The sequence below is a fragment of the Centroberyx gerrardi genome, chromosome 2 (genome assembly GCF_048128805.1).
Source record: "Centroberyx gerrardi isolate f3 chromosome 2, fCenGer3.hap1.cur.20231027, whole genome shotgun sequence".
Classification (NCBI taxonomy): domain Eukaryota; kingdom Metazoa; phylum Chordata; class Actinopteri; order Beryciformes; family Berycidae; genus Centroberyx; species Centroberyx gerrardi.
The window spans coordinates 7,907,446-7,935,341 of NC_135998.1; the positions used below are offsets into that span (position 1 = coordinate 7,907,446).

At 39.9% G+C, this 27,896-nt stretch overlaps 1 protein-coding gene across 1 annotated transcript in view; it reads right to left on the reverse strand.

Annotated features, from left to right (window-relative positions):
* LOC139921428 (leucine-rich repeat transmembrane neuronal protein 4) overlaps window positions 1–27,497 on the reverse strand; it is a 148,826-nt gene extending 121,329 nt beyond the window's left edge. Inside the window, exon 1 of the mRNA XM_071911654.2 lies at window positions 27,323–27,497. Coding sequence (XP_071767755.1) covers window positions 27,323–27,497 — 175 coding nt within the window. The remainder of the gene's footprint in view (window positions 1–27,322) is intronic.
* Window positions 27,498–27,896: the final 399 nt, after the last annotated feature.

Here is a 27,896-nt window from a genome sequence, read left to right on the forward strand (position 1 = left end):
GGCTACATGGGTTTCATTCAGTACGATAGCTGTAGATGTACCGTGGTAAAAGACAAGATTTTATGATTTTCTTTCTTCTTTTTTGTGCAGCTTCTGAAACAATATTTCATTTCAAGTGTCCAGCCTCAGAATTGTATTTGCCATTTGGAAACTGAATTGGAGAGTGGAGGGAAAGGTTAAGATTAATACATCTCAGATTTATGACCCATGCAGCTGTGGAGAGTCACTAACGTTCACCAATCTATATTGCAGTCCTCTCTCTCTCTCTCTCTCTCTCTCTCTCTCTCTCTCTCTCTCTCTCTCTCTCTCTCTCTCTCTCTCTCTCTCTCCATGCATGTGTGTATGAATGAACTTTACATTCAAAACATTGGTCTGATGTGGCATGGTAAACACCCATTCACTTTAATACTTTAATAGTAATTTACAGTCCTGTTTGACATGAATTCTGGAGGCTATTTATATTTTCCACAATGTGTTTTGAAATATTTTTTAGCTATGCTATAGCTTGCTATACCTGAAAGACGAGCCAGGCTAGCAAACTAAAGGGTGAATTGGAGTGGTAAATTAACTGTCTTAGGTTTGCCTAATTTGTTCAACATTTTGCTTGATACATGATTATTTTAGGCTTGTAACAGTGGGACAAATGGCAGGACGTTATTGTCTAACCCATTGGCGTCGTTAGGGTCATTCTTTCGGGGCTTAAGCCCCGAAACTTCTGAGCCTAGCCCCGAATATTGTTTGAGGGAAAAAAAAAAAGTTTGCCAGGGCTTGACACCGCTCGACTGTCGCTCCATAGAAACTCCGTGTGTGTTTGTGTGTTTGGCCAGTGTGTGTGAGAGAGACAGAGGGTGGGGTGACTGTGTGTAGGAGCCAATCAGTGTCATGCATGTAGAGCTTGGTGTCCATTGGTCAGCGCTGAGTCACTCAAAGTGCAGCGGTACTTCACTTGTCAGACAAAATGGCATTTTCAGGTCGAGAGCAAAACAAAACAATTAAATCTTCTCGGATTTTTCCAAAGGACACAAGGTAAGAGAAATAGGCCTATACAGCATATATACATACATTTGTTAAACCAGCCTGTTCAAAAATCTATGTCAGCAGCAACAGTGATGCAGAATGTGATTCCTGATTTCCCCATGACAGCTAAAGTAACGTGGGTGTGGTAGTAGAACTAGCTAGCTGATTGTTCACGTACACGAAGGATACCCCCCCCCCCCCCCCCCTCCCATTTGTTGCGGTAGCTTCTCACTCACTCACTCACTCACTCACTCATTCATTCAGACACACATATACATTCAGACGCACACGCACACACACACACACACACACACACACACACAAACCACCCCTGAACTTTGCATTATTTCCCTATCTGTGCCACTATAAAAAAAAATTGCAAAAAATATTAGCTTATTTTATTGAGCTTGTCTTCCTGCTGTAGCCCCATGACTTTGAGTTTGCAAATAGAGAGCCTAAGTCCCTCCCCTTCCGCTGTCCCCCATGGGACCTTATTTTGGAAAAAATATGTACGGTAGTCAACGGCGAGAGACAAATAATTGTTTGATCCCGTTTGAATTGTGCCATGACTTACACATATGATGTTTTGTCAATTTAAAAGATAATTTTGCAAGTCAAGAAAGTCGCAGTTTGTTGTAAAACAGTACAGTAACGTTTAGTTTTGTGTGAAACCGCTCAGTGAACTACATCTCTCGTCTCGCACAATATACGTCACCAACACCAACATGGAACGAAACATACGAAACACACAGGCATCGCGTTAACGTTAGCCCCCACTGTACTAAAACTATCCTAAACCAGTTTAAATCCATTCTTACTGTCTACCTTCCAGGTTGTGTATAATACTCCTGCTATCTGAGAGGGACTGAGCTTCAGCGGCTCTGGGTAGCTTGTGGAGAGAGGAAGTTACGTCACTTGCGCGACTTTTGGGTGTGTAGTCTTTCTAATTACGTATTTTTACAGTCTTATAGTTCAACAGTTTTACGACAAACTGCAACTTTCTTGACTTGCAAAATTATCTTTTAAATTGACAAAACATCATATGTGTAATTCATGGCACAATTCAAACGGGATCAAACAATTATTTGTCTCTCGCCGTTGACTACCGTACATATTTTTTCCGAAATAAGGTCCCATGGTGGTCCACCGGAAGGGGAGGGACTTAGGCTCTCTATAGGTGACACAAAACAAACCTTAATTATTCAGAAACTATTTTTAGACTCAGGAGGTCACTGCATGCATAGTTTGGATGAATATAAAAGTGCAACATGAATGTTTGTGAAGCATGATAAAAGCATGATAAAAACATGACTATGATGAAACAAAGAACTATAAAGATTGGGTTTCATTAGTCCAAGTCTGTTGCATGAATTGTTTTGATGCTGTGATGCTAAGTCATTAGAACATAATGTAATGAGTTGTTTGACATTGACAACAAAAGTTACTTGATCTTTTAAGAGGCTGAATTAATGGTATTGCGATTAAATGAAACCCAGAACATATGTATATTTAAAGGGAATCAATGTTTAAAATATACATTTTGCATTAGGCAGGGTATGTTATTTTGAGCTTCATGTAAGATGATTTAATGGTTTTTCAGAGGGTAGCAAAGACACAGCAGATGAGCTACAGACTGAGGAACCAGCAGGACATTTGAGGAGAGGACAGAAAACAGAGACAAGAAGAAGAAAGGAGAGTTGACCAGAGAGAAAGGAACATACAGAGGTAGAGACAGGCAAGACACAGGGACATATGAGCCACATAAAATATATGCAGTCATGATGGTACTGTAAGGCGTTTTGGGTAAAAGCAGTAACCAACTAGCATGTTAAGACCACCCACAGATGTTGTTTTGTTGTTTGTTTATACAAAAGATTTAGTTGATCTAGGCTCTCAGTATTCATCTCAAATTGCTCGAAAATTGTGTATTTACCTGTTGAAATAAAAAAAAAATCCTAGATACACCCCTGGTCTAACCCTAACCCAAGTTGTTTTACTTGTCTAAACTTAAACATTAGCTAACCTTTTCATTTGACAAAGAGGAGAAAATGACGTGTCTAATTTGTGGTTGTAACATAATCCAATTAGTGGTGGATGAACGTAATCTTCACACTGTTTGTTTCCAGAACACTTAATCTGTGTTTCTGAGTTTGTGCTGATTTCATTACATTTTATAAGGCTGTGTCGGGACCTCGGTTTCCTCTTTTGTAGCTATGCCGTTGCCTGTGTCCACATTTCATTCGTCTGTCAAATAATTTTGTTATAATGGCATTTTTGAGCAAGCATTCAGTAAATAAGGCTGTCATCCTTCACAGCACACGGTCAGCTATTTTAGGCATCAGAGTCTATTAATAAGAAGTTATACTGTAGCAGGTATTAGAATGAAAGAATAAAGTGAAGCCTTGTTTGACTTTCCTTCTTTCACTTAAAGTAATCATTTAGCAGTTAAACTTGAACAATTAATTGTGTATCAGTCAATTATGCGCTCTCTTGCTGATTAAAAGTAGTTACGGAAGTCATACACTGTAGCATTTAATCGTAACATGTCATCATAATTTATTGAGAATAATCAGTAAAAATGAAAACTGAAAACAATTAAAGTATATTCAGGGCTCGATGGTAAAAAACATTTCACAGGAGCATGTGCACCTAATTAAAAAAAAAAAAAAATGGAGTACAGAAAGAAATTTAGGGCCACACTTACAAATTAAAAGTGCCAGGTTTTATTAATAAACAATGGACAGACATTTTGCCTTTCATTTGTGAATGTTTGTAAATCAGTATTGCCCTTTGCATTTGTGTGTGTGTGAGTGTGTGTGTGTCTGTGTGTGTGTGTGTCTGTGTGTGTGTGTGTGTGTGTGTGTGTGTGTGTGTGTGTGTGTGCGACAGATAACAACTTGCCTCCTTACAGCTGCCATTGGCCGGGTACAAGTGTTTAACAACAGAGTCTCATCAGCTGGGTTCCCCTTCACTGAAGAAGAGTTTTCTGCCACCTTCAAATTGGCCTCATAGCAGCTACTTGCAAAACATCAAGTTGTTGGTGAACTCTAACCAGTGGAACTTCTTCTGATGCTTCTTCTACGTTCTTCAACCTGTGGCAGCAGCAAGTACAGCAGTACAGTGTAGAGTATAGAGTTGGCCATGGTTATCGACTTTGTTGTCACTTTCACTTATTACCTCGGCTCCATCCCCGACATTTTCCTCATTCTCACCATTACCTCTCTGCTTAAATTAATTAGTTTCATAACATTTGTTTTCTTTAGATTCTGTATTTGTTTGGTTATCAGTGTCTGTCGTCCTCCATCTCTCGCTTACTGAATTCTACTCTACTAAGAGCTCTGACTGGTGCCCATTTACTCACCACCAAATTGGGAATACTAGTTTTGAAAACAATGGCCAACACATTGATCACAACGGCAGAATTTAGATTAAAAAAAGGCTGTAGTGCAGCTATAATGGTTAGAAGGCAAAATCTCTACTTGCACAGGTGGTTGATACTGTATTTCTCATTCGGAAGCGTCTGTTTTTAGGAGCAAATGCGAGTAAAATGCACCGTTGAGTCCTGATATTGAATGAAATCACTGTGAAATTTGATTTTGCAATTTTGACAGCTGGACTTACTAGTTACTTTGCAGAATAAGGTTTTACACGCAAAACATACAATAAGCTCATAAAATATGTTGCATTGTTAGAGTTTAAACTCCCCAGCAGTATCTGGAGCAGTTAGACCGAAAACATTAAAATACTTCTTACAGGTAAATGCATCAATAATTTAACACTCTGAAAGAATGAGGACGTTTACTTTTGATACTTAAGTACATTTTACTGCTAATACTTGATACTTTTACGTAAGTAAACTTTTGAATGCAGAACTTTTACTTTTAATGAAGAATGGTATTGCTGCTTTTACTTAAGTAAAGGATTTGAGGACTTTTTCCACCAAGCTGCCTTTATGGTCAGCTGAGGTTTTGGGTTGCCCTTTCTCTACTGCCATTTGGTCTCTCTCTCTCTCTCTCTCTCTCTCTCTCTCTCTCTCTCTCTCTCTCTCTCTCTCTCTCTCTCTCTCACTCTCTCTCTCTGCAGTTTTTGATTTCCCTCTTTTTCCTTTTCCCTGGTATACTCTTGTCCTCTCCTGCATAAATACAAATTTCTCACTGATGGTGAGTGCTGAATGGACCCAGTGGTAATGACATTCAGCCTCTCTGTGACCTGCCTTGTATTTGGTGTTTATCAAGGCAAGTTTGAGATATCCACTCCCTGCTGTGACTGGAAAGATGGGATGAGGAAATGGTTCACAGAGGCTGAGGATGATAAGATGACATGCGGGCTGGCAAAAAAAAGATGAGAATGAAGACAGCATGTAGTGTGACAATGAATAATTGCACACAAAGAGATGTCAGAGCCTTGAAAATATTATCCTGTTGCTTGCATCTGTCATGGACATGAAAGAGATGATGATTATCAACAAGGGCATTTTGTGTTGTGCATTTTTAGATCCAAACTTTTGCGAGGCACGTTCCATATACCATATTGTGATTGGCGAGTGGGCTTTTATATTTTTTCTATTTTCACATTTTGAGTTTACATCTTGTGATATGTTTTTTCTCTGTGGTTATTATTATGTCACTTGTTCTATAAGGCATAGTCCACACTAATCTGGATAAATTTGAAAACACATCTTTATTTCTCCGTTTTGGCCTTCCATCCACACTAAGACAGCGTTTTCGACCACCAAAAACAGAGCTTTCCGGTTTCATGTTGTAGTGTGGACGGGGAAAACTGCGCTTTTTGAAAACGCGGATATGCGATTGTCATGTGGTCCATCCAGGCTGTATCGGCTGTTTCAATCAGGTTTCAATGCCTTAAGGAATGGTGGTTGTGGCCGGAGAGCCGCCCCAAACATAAAGTAAAGAAGAACAACTCTACCGTGACCACTTTCTCACTTTTTGATTTAGGCCTTTTTTTCAGAAACTTAACTTGCTAACGGACTTCGTTCTTAACGATCGCTCTGTAAACAACATTTTAAGCGGCGGAAATGACGTAAAGTGGACGGCCAAAGTGGCCTGCACATGCCCATGGACAAAATTATGCGTTGTTGGTGTTTCAGTGTGGACAGGGGACTTTTTGAAAATGCTAGCATTTTGTGAAAAATCTGTTTTGTTTAAAATGCTTTATAAATATACAGTATTTGACCTGACCTTTGGAAAGACTGTTAAAGTCACAATGAAATAATCATACAATATGTTCACATATGATTCTTTATTGGCTGTGGCACAGTGTTACAAATCAAGCCTGTGTCCACTGCTACGCTGTTATTCAGTCATGTCTAATTCCTAATTGAATATGTAACGGTGAGGTTAAGAGACTCCAAGTTAACAGACTTCCCCAGTTCAATCTCCCCGTGTGCCTTCATCTCTCTTTCCCAATAGGGATTCTATTGAGCTAAGTCATTGATTTCATCCTGAGGAGATGAGATGGGGTATTGTGCAGGCTCAAACTGCAAAATGTGATAGAAAAACAAAATTAAACAAATAGTATTCAGTATTCTTTAGCAGAGTGTTAGCCTGTGATCGACAGCTTGTGAAGAGCACATCCAATATACTGTACTGTCTGCCAGTCTTTGTCTTTCTGCGTTTGTCTGTCTGTCTTCCAATCAGTCCATCCTTCCATTTACTAGATGTCTTTACTTATTCATATTCAAGTTACATGATCTATCAAATCAGAGGTACTGTAACTATAATTATACTTCTTTTACAAAGGTTTGCATGATTATAAATAGCTTCTGTGGCAAGTAATGAACTAGACTTTTTTGCACAGTACTCATTCCATCCCCTTTCATCCCTATTAGGCATTTTCCCCAGTAGTTTCACATCGGGCTGACTTCAAATGTCAAACAAGGTAAACTCTCCTTTGGAAAAGAGAGAACTTCCTTGACAGTGACAGTACAGAAAACTCTCTGAAACTGAGGGATGTTAAATGTCAGGATGAATAGAAAAACCTACCCTGATGGCCTTCATCAGTCCGTCAATCTCACATCCTTTGACTTGCATCAAGTAGGCCTTGTCAAAACAATACTCCTTTTATGTATGTTTTCCTCATTGCAGTGCCATGCAGGTTGTCAAACTTCCTTCTAATAAATGCATCGTTCACTTCAAAGTTTTCACTTGTTTTATGCAAATAAGATAATGTGTAATGGAAAGAAGTCAGCCTTAGAAGTTTTGATATGTGACAAACCCACTATTCATAGACATTTTCTTTTCTTGTATTTATCTGCAAATTTAATTAACACACTTGAGTTACCTTTTTATGTGTGATTTAGTTTCACAAATTCATATGCTGCTTGCCACACATCTACGTGTAATAAATTATTTAACTCTTTGCACTGATCTTTAAACACAGTCTTTGCTTTAATTTTCAGATTATGTTTCCCACTGATCTAAAAGCATTTCTATGCAATAAACTTAAATTCAGCTTTATGCCTAGCCCATTACCGCATTGGCTTCCCCTTTTACTAGCAATGCAGTACAGTGAGGACATGGTGAGGGCTGAAACAAATCACATTTACAATCTCTTGTAATTCATCTGAATTCACAGTATGCCAGGTAGCTGCTTAAGAGATGTTTAGAGCAATACACTGATATTTGAAGTACAAATATGCTTGCTTGCAGTTATGCCTCAATTTATAGTGTCATATTCAGCCAAACTCCCGCTCCTGCTGTCATACTTAGACCATCCAAAGACTTTTAAAGTCCTAAATGGAGAGGGATGGGAGAGTTGATCATGTTTATTAAGTCTGCTTGGCTTCATGTGTACAATCATATTCTTCAGCAGCCTACAGGGATGGTGTGGTGTGAAGCTGACTAGATGTGAAATGTGGGCACAAGCTGTGGGCGAGATCCACTTCCTCTGTCTCCATAGAGATGACAGGGAGACAGGAAGGCCTTCTGCACATTAGCCCGTTACTAATTCAAGATGGCAGCCACAGTCAGAATAGCTGGCATCTAATGATAATGTGTCTGAGGAGGTCATTGCTGGTGATAACAGAGCAAAACATCTGTTTGTAGCAACTTCATGAAATCCCTTGTATCATTTTCTGCTTGATATAACTTTGTCCGCTGCCATCTGTCCATAATGGGATATTTATTAATAACATACAACTTCACCGAAAATGGGCCATCTGGTTATTATGCATAGTGTTTTGCCATCTCATGATACGTCTTTGTGGCAAGTGTGTCTTATTGCATTCACCCTACTTTGGCCATGAACTCTGATTACACTTTTGAAGAGCTCAGTGTTTCTCGATTTAAATAAGTGTACTGTGGGTGGGCTCTAGAACAGGGACTACTTCAGGAAATATGAGCGCGAGATTGAGTCGCATAACCATGAGAGCAGCTGTGTGACTCAGAGGCAAAGTGCACCACTCAGAGTTAGACACCCTGCGGAGAGCCTGGGTCATCATGGACCTGTGTTCAATGATAGGCTGTCTACTTTCATAAATGGGCTTTTCCACTCACTCTTGTGCACTGCCAACTGTCTTCCCCGAGCACTACTTGTCTTCGTTTGTCTCCTGACATCAAAAGGCTACAGTTTTCTCAATAAGACAAGATCAGTCAGTGTATGAGTTGCTTTGATCTCTTTGTGATTCCAGCTGGGAATAAAGCCTGGCCCTCTGACTGCCTATCACCATGTCAGGGTAGTGTATGTTTATGTACTTGACCTGAATAGCTGTGATTGGCTAACCTCCATTTAGCCCTCTTCGAGCATCCTGTCAATAAGTCAGGAGTGGAAAGATAATGGTTTGACTGTTCTCATCCAAAGAGACCCACCACTGGGAAAAGAGGAATGAAAAAGCTCTCTGAGTGACACATCTTTTACAAATCCTGTTAGTCAAAAGGCGCTTTAACATGAGTCATCAGAGTGTGTGACAGGCTTAGTCAATACTGAGCCAACATCACTCACCTCTAACTGGTGTAGCCCTGTTTTATGATGCCACTCTTGCAGTCAGACCAGAACAAATATGGAGGCACAGAGGAGTGAAGAGATGAGAGGAAACGGGGCAGGAAAGGAGAAGAGTGAAATGGAGAAGAGAAGGGAAGAAAAAGAGAGGGGAAGGGAGAAGAGGAGGGGCAGCTGATGATATGAATGTCCATTTTCTTCCATTAATCCAATCCAGAATCCGGGACAAAGGAGCCCAATACACAGTCACTGACAGCTAATCAACTTCTCATTCATATCACGTGTCAAATCAAGGCAGAGTCTCCCTTCTCCCCATTATTTTAATACTTTTTTATAGCCAGATTTGTCTTATTTTAGGGCAACTATGTCTCACTGGATTTATATCATTCGAGAAATTAAACAAAAAAAAAGAAAATCTGTAATAGCCCACTCGTAATGGATGTTTGCAATCTAAATTTCTCTATTTGAACAGCTAAAGATAGAAGTTAGACATGCTCCAGTAGGACAAAATGTTAGGAGAATCCATTTCACGTCCCTGGAGGCAAAGCCAGAGAGCACCAGTTTTTAAGAGCAAAGTCTCCTGTCTAAACCATTAATCAAAACGTCTAAGAAAACAGAGCCATGCCCTGTTGCAGTCAATATTGCAAAGTCAAACTCAAGAGCTTTTTTATTTCTCTTCACTTTTTTTTTTCTCTCTCTCTCTGGCATCTCCTCATGGCCAAGGCAAGACTATACTGAAACTAATCTTGTTTAAAGAATCCCAAACATGTCAGCGAGGGAGGACGCTAAAGAAACTGGCATGAAAGAGCTTTTGTAAAGTGAATGTCATGATCTGACAAGACAAGATGAAGCCTCCCACATGTTGCAAACCTTTGAATTCTCTGGTGCATATACAAACGACAAGTCCACTGTCATTTGAATTTCATTATTGCTGCAAGAGCTGAGGAGGACCAGCATTTGCTGAAAATGTTGTTGAACTTAAAAAAATTGGAAATGCAATCCAATGGCAAGATCCAACATCCAAAGCTTGATCTAAACTTCACAGATGGGATCCCACATGATGATGAGCAACAGGAGATGCGAGGGAGAGAGAGAGAGACAGAATGTGTTCCTCTAGGATAGACTTTCTGTTCCCTCTTCCTTTGTCTTTTGCTCTTATTCCTGTGCTCTTTCTCTTTCTCTCTCACACACACACGCACACACACTGTGGCTCCACACAGAAGAATGAAAGAGCAAAGCACAGAGAGGAGGCCACACAGCGACATTTTTATCAGTGTTGTGCTGACTCGGCTGAACTCTCCCTCTGAGAGACTGATGAGGAGGAATGGCCTTGTGGAGGAACCGACCCGCTGCATCCATAGCTGTCATCATCATCTGAATCCAGGACTGCTGAGTCCGCAGCCCCGGCCCCCTACATGGATGGGAAATGACCTGTCTGTGTCCGCCTGACACCCTCTCTGTCTACACCAAAACCGTTCATCCTCCATCCAACACATCCCAGTACAACCTGTCAGCACGGGTCGATGAGCTCTTTTTCTTCTGCAGACTGACACGGGTTCCTGCGTTAAACCTGCATCTTCATTTCTCATCCATGCCTGTGACAGAACCCATGTTCCTCAAGCTTGTGCTGGTGGGAAGGTGATAAGTCAGGAAAAAGAGAAACAAAAAACAAAAAAAGCAGTCATACCCCTTCAAGCCTGGATAGCTCAGTGGATAGGAGATAAGCCTTCTAATCTGAGGGTCCCAGTCTCTGGTCAAGCGGGTTCTTTCATCTGATTCCCACATCGGAAAGACATTACTTAATGGGCGATTTCAGGTCGGTTCGTCCTGGTTGATTCAGTCCCACATTTCGCCATAATAAAGACCAAAAACTTTGCTGAACTAAAATTGGGCGGGGCTAAATCCGGCCAGCTGTGGTGTATCTATGTTTATGTCTGTGTGTTTTCAACATCTTTTCAAATTTCACTTTCGCCCAAAACCGGATTTGGACGGACTGTCAGCTAAAATGTCTTTTAAATGACTTTTCAAGCCGACTTTGACTGACTTTTTTGCGCAGATTTTGCTGGGGGGGGGGTTGCTGTTAGTAACATGTACAGTTAGTTAGTACGTTCAGGAAAACCAGAGTTAGTAAGTCATAGACCAGAGTTGGCAAGTTGTCGAAGAACAGAACGTTTTTGTGGTCCTGTACAGCTCAATAGATAGAGAATGACACCAGCACTGCCAGGGATAGGGGACTGTTCAGTGGCCACTCATGCAAAAAATATATATACTCATGGTACTATATAGTGATTTGCATAAAAGCAGCCACCAAAAGGGCATATCATAGCATTACCTGCTTCATAGATTTCCAAATACCTTTTTCTTTTTTTTTTTGCTGTTGCAGTATTGTCCCCAGACTTCTTGTTTTGATCCAAGGAGCTTTCAGAAACCCAGTTGGACTGCGCCCATGGAAGCTTCAACTTCCATCTGCTGTGGATTGCCAAGCTGGCTGGGACCTCAGAGTTGTGAGGAGGCAGGAGGTGGAGAAGGCAGGTGGTTGGTTGCTCACCTTTGTGAATGTGGGAGTGCGCATGAAAGTGAGAATGTGTGTATGGGTATCTACGTGTGTGTGTCTGTGTGTGTGTGTGTGTGTGTGTGTGTGTGTGTGTGTGTGTTCCTGTGTATCTGTCTGTGCGCGTGTGTTTGGATGATGATGTAACAGCTTATCCTGTGAAAAATGAAAAACATTGAACTAAAGCCTACACTCTTGGGAAGGTTAAACTAGTTCAGACACCCAGGAAAGTGTTCATGAGAAGAGTGCGTAGACTTAGTTGCATGGCCTATTTACCATACATATTATTCACAACTGGAAGCAGTCGCAACTCCTGAGAAAAAGCTACAGATTGAAACACAGCACATTTAAGCGAGCCCTATAGTCTCAAAAATGTAGTTAATGAAAAGTCCAGAAAAGGTCCCACAAATATACACATATGTATTAAAAGCAAAGAAAATAAGAGTCTACGATTTCTAAATCCTTTGATTGCAGTTTGTGTGCCATATCCATATTTATGGGTAGCCGTCAGCACTCCTTCCCTTCAGCATTTTGCGCAGAACTGTAAATCGAATCCTGTCATGGTGGAGCTCTTTGACAGAATGCTAAGTAAGTGAAAGGATCTAAATTCCATTGAACTGTGTCTGGTTGACTGGAGATCTGCATATTCAAAATATGAATGATATGCACCGAATGAGTGCACATTTGGCACCTGACATTTCAGGGAAAGGTGGAAGTGCATTTCATTTCAAATATCGGCAAACCTTACTTTTACAGTCACAAAGTACTAGGTATTTACCGGGTAAATACATGGTAAGAATTGTATATTACCAAGTAATTGCAATTGTAACTAATAGTTAATACTGAGAAATCACAACTGAAATATGTCCAAGTTCAATAATTCCAGTAACTCCACCGTAGTTCTTATAGGTTTAGGATGGAACAGCTAAGCGCAGAACAATTACATATCGATTGTTCCCATGGTATTACAAGGTTCCTACCATATCCTTCATGATAAGTTGTTTCCTTTTCCATGCAATTCAGGCAACCTTGTGCCATACATGTTCTGCAAAGGCTGTAAGTAGAACATTTCAGTTTAATTAGAATGCTGAAAATAGACTGTTGAAGGAAGCAACACTATATGGTCTGACCAGGGTCTTACCACATGCTTTCCCAAAGCAATAGTGATAAATGCACCATTCATGTTTCACAATAAACATAACTGTACAGGGTAAGTATAGTGAAACTGCCTTTTCCATGCAATGCAGATGAACTTGTACGCTACAATTTATTTTTGTCAGTGTTACAAACAATCAGGAGCCGAACAGAACCCATCCCTAAATGTGAAGGAGTTCAAATTTCACAAATCGCAGTCGCTTAACTGCCTGATTTCAAAATGGCTATTCATTTTAAAAATAATATAGGCCCATGTTCACTGCATTTGACAAAGACAAATTGTAAAAGAAATGCAGCAGTCCTTGCCCTAGTTTTAAAAATGATGGTGTTTTTAATCTAACTGAAATTACTGAACTTGATAGATTCATGTATTGCAGCGGACCAAAAAAGAACAGAGATAAAGTATTGTCATTTTAAATGTGTAACCTTCTTCTGAAAATTACTGGACTATCACTGCAACTGACCAAACTGACCAACTGACCAACATTATAAGTAGCCAACTCATGGCTGCTATGAGCAATATCATTCAGTTTGTGCTGGTGGAAAGAAAAGGATACACACATGCCGCCTTTGGCCAATGTAAAATCAAATCAGTTGGCACACAAGTGGTCAAATATTCAACTCCAGCCACAAAACTTAAAACAAAAGTCACATTTCATCAGTAGCTGCTGGTGATGCCTTAAGCCCTTTGTCTTTGTTAGTTAGCTAGTGAGCATTCCTCACCTTCCACAGCTAGAGCTAAAGCTTTGGCTAAATCCTCATCGGCAATGAAATAAAGTCAAATAAAGAAGTCTTTTTTTTTTTTTTTTTATAAATAGAGCAGAACTGAATATCTTGACTATCCACCGGTCCAGATCCTCCAGATGGGAAAAGAGCTGAGACTGGCATCTACCGCAATCTTGTATGTAGAAGAATTCACCGCACTCACCCTTGCTTTGTTTGGTGCGTAAATATCAATAGAATATTTTCAGTAGGAAACAGATGGTTCGCATACAGGGTTTTCCAAACCTTTCATGTTCTCATTATGCTCATTTTTTTTATATTTATAAATGCAGAAGAAACATCATGTACACATATTTTGGCTAGTGCCTTCAGTGTCAATATTTGTGACATGAATTGTGTACAAGGGTTATCATAGACACAGAGCAGTTCAAATTTTAACTATTTTGACTGCTCTGTGTCTATGTGCCTTGTATATAATTATCTCTCACAGATTGGCCGACAGCTCTAATTGATTGCAGCTGGGCTTACCTGTTTAAAAGATGGCGAATGTCACAAATATTGAGTCTAACGCAATCTTACCAGTGTCAAGCCTGTTAGAATACAAAACACGGCACTTCCGAAGATACATTTCAAAATAATACCCTTGCATTTAAAACTTGTATTTATACACTCAGAATAGGGTAGGCAAATTTTTCATGTGCATTACGTAAAGCGGGCAAGTGGGAGGGTAAGTTAAGTCAATCTATTGTCCGCAAAACAAACATGGCAGGGTCAGAGATGATGTTACAGTACAGCCTTTACACACCTTTCCTTTGCTGCAGAAAGAGTTGTCTTCTACAACACTCCAGTAGGAGGCACACTGATGAAGTTCCTACCTGCAGGGATGATATTTCTACCCCATGGGGCGCATACTTTCTCACTAATGTGAACACACTGTACGGATTACATTTACACCTTGCTGACTCTGGCTTAGATCCGATCATAATGCGAGCCAGACCACCTGTGGAGACGGTCTGGCAGATCTGATCACATTCCCTTCACAATGGGTGCTGTGTGCATTTACACCTTGCATTAACATGTTTTAGATATCCAGACACAGATCATATTTTAATACAATAAATAAAGGGGTCCTGAAGTCCATTCATGTATCAAAGTCAAGTTATGAACACACTGTACCAAAACATTTATTTCTTACAATGCAACTTCTTGTTGGCTCTGCTTTCCAGGCACACTTTCCTTGTGTATCTGCTTTAATGCAATATAGTGCTGTGACTCTATTGATTTATGGGATCTACAGCAAAGAACTGTATGGTATTTGGTTCAGATCTGTATAGTTACTTGCAGTTATATGGGCCACCTCTACTTTTACAACCAATAGTCACACATATAGCTAAAATAAACGTATACCCATTGGGCATGAAAAGGCACCATTCACAAACTAAAAGCAAACCAACACTTTGTAGTTAAACAACTGAGACTGTCAGTTTCCCAAAACCAAGATTTCCACTTTTTTTTTGCTCATCATAAAGCTTTATTTCCTTTTCCATACAATGGATGAATTTACAATTCAGATAAATTGTTATGAGCTTTGATAGAGTATTAAAGAATAATTGCAGTGCTGTAAATGAGCTGGAAATGATATTGATCTCTGACTTCCCCATTAATCCTTATCAATCCCTTCAATTACTCAGCAAATCCCTTCATAACTAACTGAAACAAGCCCTGTGTCATCATGTGCAAAATATGATTTGGGCTTAGAGAAGAGGAGGGAGAGGTTTTATGCATATTAAAAGTTTTCACTGAAGTCAAATAATTAAAAAAAAGGGGGTGTCCACTTGCTATTTTGTCTTGTCTGTGCCAAAAAGTGTATTTTATTAACAAACCAAGCCAATTACATTTTGGCCAATATTGGAGCCGCTGTCAAGGCCAAGTGAATGGATTCAGAAGTATTCAGAAACTTTGAGAACTGATGTGGATAGCTATGCATTATTGAGGGGTAGGGTGTGGGGGATATGGTAACTAATGATAGAATTTAAGGCTGCCAGAACAAATTTCAATATTCAAATTGCAGTATCCAAAAATATTTCAGTTTCGATATCAAACAATCATAACGAATTCGAATCCCAAACTGCCTGCCAAATGCATCAAAAAAGCCTCCTAAGTACTCCTACAATTGATGGTTGGAAGATATTTGGATTCCCCTCAGTAAAAGGCAAGATTCAGCAGAACGCCAACTCAAATCTCTCAAGAAACTGAATAACGGAAAAACCACATGCTGTGAATCAACTCCAGATAGCATCTCTATCTGTTCAGAACACATTGTCCAATCATTGTGCCCTGCTTTCATGTGCCAATATTGTGTCAATTTACCATTAATATTCAAATTTCACTTAGATTTGACTGATTTCAGTAAATTCATAGTCAATTTTGTTGTTACATGTTTGAAATAAATACACAAACATAAACATAAATTTGATTTTTAGGGGAAACTGACAGCCCTAACTGTCTATGTACTGTCTGTGTATTTATTACACCATAAAATCATGATTTCTCCTGATACCTCCCACAAAGCTTATCCCCTCCAGGCTCTATCGTTTACAGAAGAAAGTGTTTCCATGAGGGACAACATGACAAACTTCTGAGTCACCCAGTGTGCTGTTTAAAACACTTTCTGATTTGATTTTCTACATATTTATTATCAATGCACCTGCCTCAGGGGACCATTACAATCTTTTACAAAGTAGCTATGAAGTAATTTGTCGCAGCAGCAGATACCAGGCCTTGGCCTTGGATTTCTCCAGCGAGAGCGATAAAGGCTTTGTCATTGTTTATGTCTTACATTCACACACAATGCCATGGTGCATTCACCGCTACATCGTCAACAACTATGAACCTAGCGGTCCTGACAAAACATATACACTCATTGTCCAGGCTGCACAGGGAAGCTAGGGAAGCATCACCTCAGATGTACGACAAAAAATAAAAATCATGACAGCCTAACCTGGGAGAACCTGGTACAGCAGCACAGGTAGTGAGTCCTCTTCCGTTTCCATTACTGTAGTGTGCCTGCTGTGTGTTGTTGCTGTTGTTTGGATCCAGCTGCAGTAATTAATGGTACAGGCCAGACAGGGACAGATGAAGGCCGGCCAGATGAATAAAGGTGAGGGATTGGCTCCGTGACGCTGTGAGATCGAACTGGCTTACACGGCCATCAGCCCACAGTTATTGATATATTTGACCTGGGCACAATCAACGTGAGATGCTTCACCGGGAGCTGGACCCAAGGGAGGCACACAACCCTAGCATGTCACTGTGGCTTTAGGGACCACAATAGATCTCACAGGCTTAACACTAGCTAACTATGTGGACCTGGCACATCACACTGGGGAGAAATTTTCAGCGACTTTTACCGCATTTTAACTCAGAATCAGGTAGAACTTTATTCCATGCATATTCCATGAATTTTTTGCAGCTGAATGAATTGTTTAAGAAAGAGACGGCTCAGAATATGCATCAAAAAGACATTATTCACTTTAGTTAGAGAAGAAACCCAAAGTGATTTCCCATTAAATAGCATTATTTATGGAAAAAATATTTATTTAGCACATGCTTCTGATGAACAGCTTGTGAACACAATTTGTTAACTCTGAACTTTTTAGTAAATCACAAATACCCCCACTGATTTGTAAACAAGGGATCGAACGACTTGTTTGTTGTGAATGATGTCATGTCACTTGGGTATGAGGCCAGCATACAGTCAACAATTGCTTGAAACTGGACACACAGTAGCTTTTGATGAATGAGAACCATATAAAACCAATTACTCTTGAGTCTTGTTCATCTTTCACCAAAAGTCCACCCAGACTGACCAGCCTATGAGGCAAACAAAACAACAGAAACAAAGAATGAGAAAATGAAAGAGTTGCTCTTTCAACTGAACAAGTTAGAAAGGTTGACTCCCCAACCTAAGAAATAGTCTGGGCATTTCCAGCTGTGGCAGGTGTCTCCAATTATTGTTGACATGTTACAAAGTGACACATGCATTTTCATTATATATTGGACAACCTTTGATATGTTTTTCTATATCTAACACATATGTAAAATACAAAACTACATGAAGTTATAGGCAAATCCAAGCCAATATAAACCCCCAATTTACTGACAGACAGACAGACAGACAGACAGACAGACAGACAGACAGACAGACAGACAGACAGATAGATAGATAGATAGATAGATAGATAGATAGATAGACAGATAGATAGATAGATAGATAGATAGATAGATAGATTTTTATCCAAAATTGATATATAGAACATATACAGTACAATACGGCCGACAAAAAGTGTTCACTCTATAATAAAAATAAGCCTCGTCAGGTCAGTTCCCAATGAATTGGCAGTCACCTGAATATGCAAAGCACTCACTAGTCAGAAATGAACAATATCATTAATTAATGAATGCAGACTATTAGGTAGTAGACAGCCCATTTTATCACACCTTGCTTTCCCTTTCTAATTCATTTAATGTACCTGGGTGTTTGGAGTGAGCGATAGAGCGAGATAAAGATGCATGAGAGTGAGAGAGGCAGTGCATATGTGAGAGAAAGATAGAAAGTGATAGAGAGAGACAGAGTACAAGAGTGTGTGTGAGAGAGAGGGAGAGAAACAGAGAGAGTGTTGTGGGGGGGTGGCATTTTAGTGAAAAGAACAGGTCAGCCATGACAGATGCAGAAAATAACAGAAGTACTTTTTCAGACATACACACTGCAAAACAACTTATTTTTCTGACCGTGAATACTCTTCTCCCTCCTGTAAACATGTGGGAGGGAGTAGCAGGGGTGGAAAGAGCTGTGATGGTGGGAGGCAGCAGTGGAGAAGGAGAGAAGAGGAGCAGATGGTCTAAAATTCTCAGGGTTTATTTCAGGAGAGTTCAGCCTTTACGGCTCATATACTGACTTAATTATGAGACAGAGGGGAGAATGAACCCCTGGAAGAAGGATTTAAAGAGGGAGGGAAATCTTCATTAAGCCCACAAGGAGAGAACAGCACTCATTGAAATGACTTTGCTATCTCATCAAGATCACTAAAGAGGGCAAGAGGAGTTTTAGTAGTAGTAGTAGTAGTAGTAGCATTAGTAGTAGTAGTAGTAGTAGTAGTAGTAGTAGTATCAGCAGTCTCAACTCAAAAGCAAGTTCCAAAGATAGACAGTGCTGAAACTGATTGGATTTAAATTTAATTATGCCAACAGGCATAAAGGAGAGTCTATGTAAAAAAAAAAAAAAGAACCAAGTGTTCTCATCACATTACACAACTAATAACATTAATATGCAACATTAAACACATTACAACTAGACATTGATTGAACTTCAATCCATATTTTGGAGTTTGCATGTTTACAATGTGGATTTGGGCTTAACAATTCATTGCTCTTGAGATTTTCAAAAACAATTCTAAACTCTGCTGGAAACCATTGTAAAGAGGCCAAAATTAGAGTGATGCAAACACTCCAGTTTGCTCTGTTTGAAAGCCTGGCAGCTGGATTTTGTGGTAACTGCATGCAAGAGCCTTTCAATTAAAACTGAAATCCGAGATTTCCCCAATTTCCCCACTTTGTCTCCCCTTCTGGCGGCGAAAAGTTTTTGTAATAATGTTCGGACTACACCCAAAAAACCACTGAAGTATTATCAATTATATTATCAAACGAAGTGCAGCAGACAGTGTCTGTCTCATGTGCCATCAGCTCACCAGTAAACAGTTCCCACCTCAGTAAAAATGGCTTCCCCAGACCAGGTGATTTGACTTGCAATGATTGTAACTTTTGTAAAGAAATTAGGCAATAAACATTGGTTATGATGGTGTAAATATTGTGACTTGATACTAAGAGCAGCCTACAGTAAGTGCCGCTAGCATAGCAGTAAGGATGGCCAAACATTATTTTCAATGTAAGCTCTATGGGTCAGCTACTATGCTAACTAGCTAGCATCCAGCACAGCTAACCTGTGTTGGCTAATGTTAGCTGGATAGTTAGCAGACTTTCATCCTACCTGGTCAAAAATGTCAATAGCAGTTCTATGGAGAGAGTCTCCAACCATGATAATACTGACAATTGTGTAACCTGTCTCCACGGTCCAGATTGATAAAATAAATGGAGCATCGCGTTCAGGCAGAACACTGTAGTTGTGCCTGTGCCCAGCTGATCAGCTATCAGCTGTTTCATCCAAACAACTCTCCAGCTGATCAGTACCAGCTGACTCTCAATCACCAATCACATTCAAACAAGTCAATGAGGCGGTCTTTATAATCTGTCAACTCGCACTCTCACTCTGCTGTTCATTCATGCCACTGCTGCTAGAGACCCGGTTGCTGCAAAACTCCCACCACCTCCTGTTATTGTCTGTACGTAGGATGTTGTGTAAGCTATCTCTGAATTTAGTCTGTTTGTATGATGTATTGAGGGGTTAATTGTGTTCCCTGCAGAATCTCATGCACGCTGCTTGGATTCACTGGGGAGCATCCTCAAGAGCAGAGCCTTTCCGCCAAATACAACTATATAACCATTTGCAATAAATGGTCTAAACTCCTTTGATGCAAGTGTCTCTGACTGAACTATATATTACTGGAAAAAAGTCCTGGGATTCCAGTTTTAAGGCAAAAATATAAATAACAAATACATATAAAATATAAAAATACAATAAATATAAATAGTAAGAATAGTGTATAGTATTAAAAATGCATTACACAAAAAGAGAAGCAAATCACAAACCTTATTGTGGATAATATTTCTCTTATAGAAGCAAAACTAGCAATTCCATCAAAATTTGAATACAAAAAAAACTATCTTTTATATATAGATATAGATATATGTGAAGGGAAAGGGAAAGGATGCTGGTTGATTTATGTATTTATGTTATGTATATTTATGAAGGGTACTGATTTTTGTATCTGTAAATAAAAAAAAAACATATTTTACTGGTTTTGATAAACCAGTACTTTTATTTACAGATACATAAATCAACGAACATCCCCTCCCATGCCCTTCAGAGCTTATTTAATTCACAAGTTCACACCTACCACACAAGGCAATCTAACAAGCTGCACCTTCCTAGATTCCCAGACTACTCACTGTCACTTCTACATATGATACAGAGCATCTGGAGAAAAGCTACAATGAATCTGCCTTTTCTACTTTCACTAACTTAATATACAATTTCCCTCCCTCTCTCTTCTATCTTTTTTCTCTTTGATCATGCAAGCATTCACAAACTAACACACTCACAATCACATGCACATACCCCTGCACTCATTACCACTCTCACTTGTCCTATGACTTCATTTTCTCTATCAGGGCTATTTTAATTTATTTCACTTCCCTTGTCATTCCAATATCCATCCATTAGTTTCGCTTATGCATTTAGTTATCCTGCTGTTTTCTACCTTGATGTGTGTTGTTGGTGTCAGTTAGATTTTGTTCTCGATTTTCTTTTTTATTTATTTCTGTTTTTGTTTTTATTAGTTTGTTTTGAGGAGGGATGTTTTTATTAGCCTCTCGGTGGTTGTATATCTTTTTATTTCACCATGCACAAATTGGTCATTCTCTTCTGTTATCATTGTAATTTATTAGTGTTTTATATCACTTCACTTGTGTGTTTTATCATTGTGCAAATAAATTAAACTAAACCAGTTATTCAAGGACTTTTATAAAAAGATTTTACATTATCAATTGACAGAGTCAAGCTGCTTATTTGTCATTTAGAGACTTACTGGGAGCACAAAGAAAGAATAGGAATAATAAGTATGGAAACTAGAAGGGATTCCTTCACCCACAATTTCATTTCATGAGAGGCAATAGTGGTAATCACATAAGAAGAGGGAGGTACGACTTCAAGGAAGGCTGTCTGTAAGCCTCTGCACCATCTAAACAAGAAAAACAAGCTTTGCGCTATACAGGCTTGACAGGGACAGTGGATAACCCAGGCTACCATGCTAAACAACACAATACAAACAATGAACATATATACATCCAACATTAGGTTGCATTCACACAGCGCTTTTAGCTGAGTAGCTGGCTAACACACTAGCTGGTTAGCACTTCTAGCAGATAATACAGTGTTGTGCAACAAGCAAAGGCTTTCCAGATATTCCCAATACACGTCCAGTATGATCCCACCCTGCCTCTTTATGATCAGTGTTGCAGTAACGGAAATTCACTTATTACAACGACCAATTTCTCCACTGGCACTTTCTCATCTTTGTTGTTGTTATGGGAAACGGCCAGCCTCTCCTTCATCATGATTGGTTGGCTGAGAAAAAAGCAGTTTACGTCACCCAGAAGTTTTTCAACTTTTGAAAACGCTTTTCCGGGAGCGGTAGCAGTGGCTTTCGTGTTGCATAGGCCTACCTCTCAAGGCACTGCAATGTTAGTGAGACAATAGCTGACAATACTGAATGGGGCTGAAAGTAAAAGAGCCAAAGGTAAAAGGGCCAACAGGAAGTGATCTGTCCACTGATACCAGAATTCAGGCTTACATCCTGTCAAGCCTGATCAATCTAAACTCCACAAAGAATTATATTGCCAATGAGCATGCATGGGAAAAATAAACTGGATTGTTGTTATTAAGACAATGTGACATGACATTTTTCTACCTCCAAAAATTTCCACCGATTTACATAATATTTATTCATTTTTAGTAATGTCTTGTTCATTTTTAGCACACATTAGATTGGCTAATTATTTTCAGTTAACCTCTCATCTCCACCAGACAATCAGCAGCAAACAACTCAATGTCAGTTGGTTGTAAAAACAAGCAGCAAAGGGGCTAAGATATGAGCTTGAAGCCTGTTGGCAGGAACAAAAGCAGGGGCACATCTATGACAAACTGTGAACACAATCAACAAACATCAAACAGTGCACAAGTACAGACTTCTATCAATATCCTGAAGAGAGAAACAAACCATTAGGGGGAGGAACGAAGTGGGATTTGAACCAAATAAATCCCAAATTAATCACACACAGTTATGTCAGGATTTCAAACGAGTTTGATGTCTTTTACTTTTGTGCATCCATTTACCTTATCTTGTATCACTTTAAGGCAAGGCAAGGCAAGGCAGGCAAGGCAAGTTTATTTATATAGCACATTTCAGCAACAAGGCAATTCAAAGTGCTTTACATAAAACATTAAAAGATAAAATTCATATAAAAGAACAAGCAAAATGCATTGCATTAAAAGAATCAAATCAAGTAAAATAGAAAGATATTTTTACCCCCCTAAAGGAAACACAGAATCTTCTTGGTATTGAGTAGTCACTCTCACACTGGTGACACTGTCAACCAGTATACGATTAAGTGTGCCTTACCTCTTCAAAGATAATCACAACTTAAAAGACCTTTTGTCGGCCTGGTGACACTGTCAACCAGTATACGATTAAGTGTGCCTTACCTCTTCAAAGATAATCACAACTTAAAAGACCTTTTGTTGGCCTCACCGGACAAGAATATGTATAGCGCTATAACTTTTCGGAGAGTGAACTCCCTCAATTCTTCCTTTCAAAAGGAAATCAATTTTGATGAGATCATAAAGGATTCTTAGAAGGAGCATAGATTATTTCCGGTGGTCTTACCCCGCCGCATGGGCAGGCCCCACAGCCCTTATAGGACTTGTCAAATGTTCCTTTAGAACGATACACAGATCAGCTAAGCAATTACAATTCTAAACTTCAAGCAGTCCTTCAATTCTCAATAGGTTTGTGGATCCCATCAAAGCGGAGAAACTACTCACCGGAGTTCCTCTCAACTCCTGTTGGGATCCTGTTCGTGACGCCAATTGATGAATAATTTTTTAGAAATGCAGAGGATTAAGAGGATTGTTTGTTTCAGTTTAACAGGTACCAAGGACATTTCAGAGTAACCCAATTTCATGGAGAAAAGTATACCAGTAAGATAAAAAAGTAAACCACTGTAAAGCAATGGCTGTAATTCCCACCTTCCCACATTCAATTGGAAAGTATAATTAATTGTGCCAAATGCTATAGCAGGATTAAAATCAATACTTAAATGCGCAGCAGCCAGCAGCAGCTGCAAAAGGTCATTGCTAACCTTAACTAAAGTTGAATCTGTGCTGTTGTATGAGTGGAATCCAAACAGAAATTAAATTGTTAATTTTCAAAATGTGATACATCCTTTTAGAAAATAATCATTGCCTTAAATTCATATCTCTAAAATTCTCTAAAATATAGAAGATTCCATCTGTAAGTGTTTTTCCTAAGGACTTAATTTGCTTATCAGCCTTTACAAAATGTCATAATTTTGTTTTCATTTTGTCCTTTTGATATTTTTTTTAAGAGCAGGTAGCACTTTTTTCAAATGGTGGACATCTCTTTTTGGAATAAAACTTCAAGTGTTGTACAAATACCATCTATCTATCTATCTATCTATCTATCTATCTATCTATCTATCTATCTACCCATCCATCTATCTATCCATCCATCCAGTTGCCGTTTATCCAGGTTAGGGCTGCAGTAGCAACAGGGCAAGAAGAGCAGCCCAGACGTCCTTTTCCCCAGCAACTAAAACATAACTGGAAGAGCATTATAAGGCACCATAAGCGCATTATACATAACTGTAATATGAGTGGATTTGAGTGCCTTATGGATCTTGTATGACTGTTTATAAGCTATACTGCTAAGGTCTGCATTTCTCCAGGGTTACTTTACTATAAAGGTCAGTAGAGAAATCAGCCAAAACAAACACATGGAGAGTGTAATATTTATGATAGGCACAGTGGTGGGAGAGAGATAATTTATTGTTTCCTCAGGAACTGGACGCAAATGATATCTATTATGTGAACCACAGATTCCACAGTGTGCAAGATTACTCTCTCTGAGGAAGCCTTAAGATAAAATCCCATCGAGATGCATGGAAGGGACTTCATACCAGCTTAGTTAGCAGAAAAGAACTGGAGCCATTTTAAACGTTTAATATGGACCAAAAGCACCTTTTTCAGTCCATGCAGCTTGATTAACATATTGTAAAATATGTTCTTTTTTAGAGTTACAGTGAGTGACAGCTTTCTGAAATGATTGTATTGCTTAAATTTTATACCTCCAGATTAACTGATGAAACAGAAGGACTTTATAAAGCTTTGACCAAATACAATTAATTTGATGATAAAACGTCCCTAAAATTTGTATGTTTAAATCATGTTTTTGCACAAAGTATATCAACAAGCACAGGAAATGAATAGCCTATTTTCTGAAATGATCTATAGATCATTAAAGCCAGATTCATAATCTATTAAAAAGTACTGTGTTATTAAGTATTAAAGAGTGTCATGTAATTTCCTGATGCAATTGTAGTGTACCAATAATCCTCAACACTATCTCTAAGGAATACTTAAGCGATGAAAAATGTAAAACATGTACTGACACGAATGTAATGTAATGACGTGAAGGCGGTAGCAGCAGAAGAACCCATGTGAGGGAGAGACAGAGAGAGTTCACTGCCCTTCACTTGTCTGTGGGAGCTCAAATTCTGCTGTATTATTTACCAAGCTCAGCAGACAACAGTTACTCACCGAGATATGTCAGGTCAGTGCTCTCTTTAACTTCAGACCTAATGCTCTTTAACATGGCTCACTCTCTGTCAGGGCTAGAGTGGACACTTGATGCATAAGTATTTCTCTCTCTCTCTCTCTCTCTCTCTCTCTCTCTCTCTCTCTCTCTCTCTCTCTCTCTCTCTCTCTCTCTCTCTCTCTCTCTCTCTCTCTCTATCTCTCTCTCTCTCTCTTTCTCTCTCTCCCTTGCTTGTGCACTTTATTTCACACACACAAAGACATTCATGCAGTGTAATCAAACACACACCACACATACACAATTAACAATTAACTGTTAATATACGATTAACAGGTCTCTCTTTAAAGCTGCACCATAGGCAATTTCACATTTTGGTGGCTCCACATGGTAATGAGGTAACTTTGAAAAACTGTACCTTCAATACCCAGAAATCATGTAATGTGACGCCAGTAAACTGCACACAGCATGCTCATGTTTGCCAGCTTGGCCAGTCTGTGATGCTTTATACCAAAGGATACTTAAAGGATACCAAAGGATACCAAAGGGACGAGAGAGACAAAAGATCTAAAGTTGGTCAGTCCAGCTTTCTCTGGAACGGGGCTGGTTAACCCAAACTGGTTGAGGTTATTGATAGGCAATTAAAACAGCTTGGTTAAGGTTTGGGAAAGGGTTTGGTCATGGTTAGATAAGAAAAATGTTCGCTAAAATGAAAATGTGACTTACGATAAAAATGCCATTCACAAATGCTGGGATTTGAACCCTGGTTGCCAGCACTGAAGGCAAATGCATACACCCATCCACCACCTTAACCACAACACCCTTACTTTCCACCGTGGTACTTCAATGTGACACTACTTCCTGTTTATAGCCCTGTCTCCTTCACGTAACTGTTTCATGCCGGGAATACATACACTTTGCGTGCCACCAACACGTAATTTGGTGTTAACAAGTCATGTTCATTTCACGTTTTTCTGTGAGATCAGATTGTTTAGGGTCATCTTATTCTTCTTAGTCTTCTCCACTGAAGCACCGCATTGTGATTCAGGCTGGTGAAATGGATCATATTTTTACATCAAAATCTTTCCTAGTACAGCTTTAAATTCAAAGCTAATGCTCTTTGTCATATGGCTCACTCTGTGTCAGAGCTGGAGTGGAAACAAGCATTCTCTCTCTAATCTTTTGCTATTGAGATTGATGATGAGGTAATTGGGTGATGGGTGTTAAGTGTAAGCCTGACTGTAGGTGCAATGTAAAGTAGTAGTAGTAGTAGTAGTAGTGTAGGTGTTCTGTAGATGCGTTAGGTCTGATCAGTGTTGACAGCAGGTGTGGAGGGGGGTGGTTGGTGGGATGCTAAAACCCACTGTTAACTATTCTGTAGGTGTTGTGATGGGTGGTGTGGATGGAGCATTTGTGATGGGAGGTGGCCACTTGATAACCTCATTGACATAGGCTACCACTCTCACCCACAACCCTTTCCTCTAACATCCAAGTCAAGTAAGCACTCATCCTAAATAGCATAAGAGATAGTTACATCAGATCCTATGAATTGGTACATTTCTGTTCCTGTACATTTCTCTCTCTCTCTCTCTCTCTTTCTCTCTCTCTCTCTCTCTCTCTCTCTCTCTCTCTCTCTCTCTCTCTCTCTCTCTCTCTCTCTCTCTCTCTCTCTCTCTCTCTCTCTCTCTCTCTCTGACACAAAATAAGAATAAAGGAGAATAAATGCGCACAAAGACACACCGCACATACACACATATACATTCACTCACAGCACAGCATTATGAGTGTGTTACAATTTGCACAAGTCCTTGCTCTCTTAAACTTCAAACCCAAAGCTCTTTAACAAGGTTAACTCTGTTAGAGCTGGAGTTTACCCAAACCTTCTTTCTCTAGCCTATTGCTATTGAGATTGATGGTGAGGTGGGAAATTACTGGATGAGATCTTGTAGGCTGTTAGCCTCAGTGTAGAGCATTGTCAGAGTAATGTAGGTGTGCTGTTAGTATAAGTCGGATCAGTGTTGAGAGTGTGTGTGTGTGTGTGTGTGTTTGTGTGTGTGTGTTGGGAGAAGCAAAGGGGACAGTTGAGGCACGAGCATGCTCTCCATCTTCAGCTGTTTTTTACATACACTTATATACACACACAAACACTGTCAAGCATGCATGTTCGCATACTGCCATAGTACATTGTTATTATGTTCTATTTCACACAGGCTTCACCGTCTAACAAGGCACTACTGGCATAACCACTCATCTAGTTGCCTCTGCGCAAAGAAAATTTGCATGCACGTGCTCAGCCAATCAGGGTGAGCCTATACAACCCTATAATGTTCCGCCCCATATAAGGCGAGCGCACCTACACTCGCGAAGTACTGCCCGATGTGCCCGGACTGGTCGCCACCATCGATCCCCACCAGCAGTGCTTTGAGCGCATCGGTGCTGAGCATACGTCTCTGGGGATAGTAGAACTGCTGGAACGCCTCGACTGCCGGGCCCTTTGATCTATGAGACGCCGGCAGCGCTGGAGCCATTCCACCGCTCCCCAGAGCCACGGTTGGAACGCAATGACAGTGAGGCAGAGTGCGGCGATGGCTCTTCCGAACCAGGCTCTTCTGCCACTGTCACAGATCTCCTGCCACCGGCCCTCCCACCTCCAGCTGAAGAGGATGATCAATGCCACCCCTGAAAGACAGCGATGATGACGACCACTCGCTTGTCTCTGCCCAAGCAGCGTCCTGCTCCACTGCTATTCCCGCTCCTCCTTTGGTGAGACAGGATTTTCCCACCATCATGAAAGCGGCTGCAGAGATGGTCGGCCTACAGCTTCCACCTCCAGGCTCCGATCTCTGGCCTCTTGGTAAGAGCTGTTTCCAACACCCACACTCATATTGCTGCCCGCTCTCCGTCCTTTCTCTGCACAAGAGAGAAAC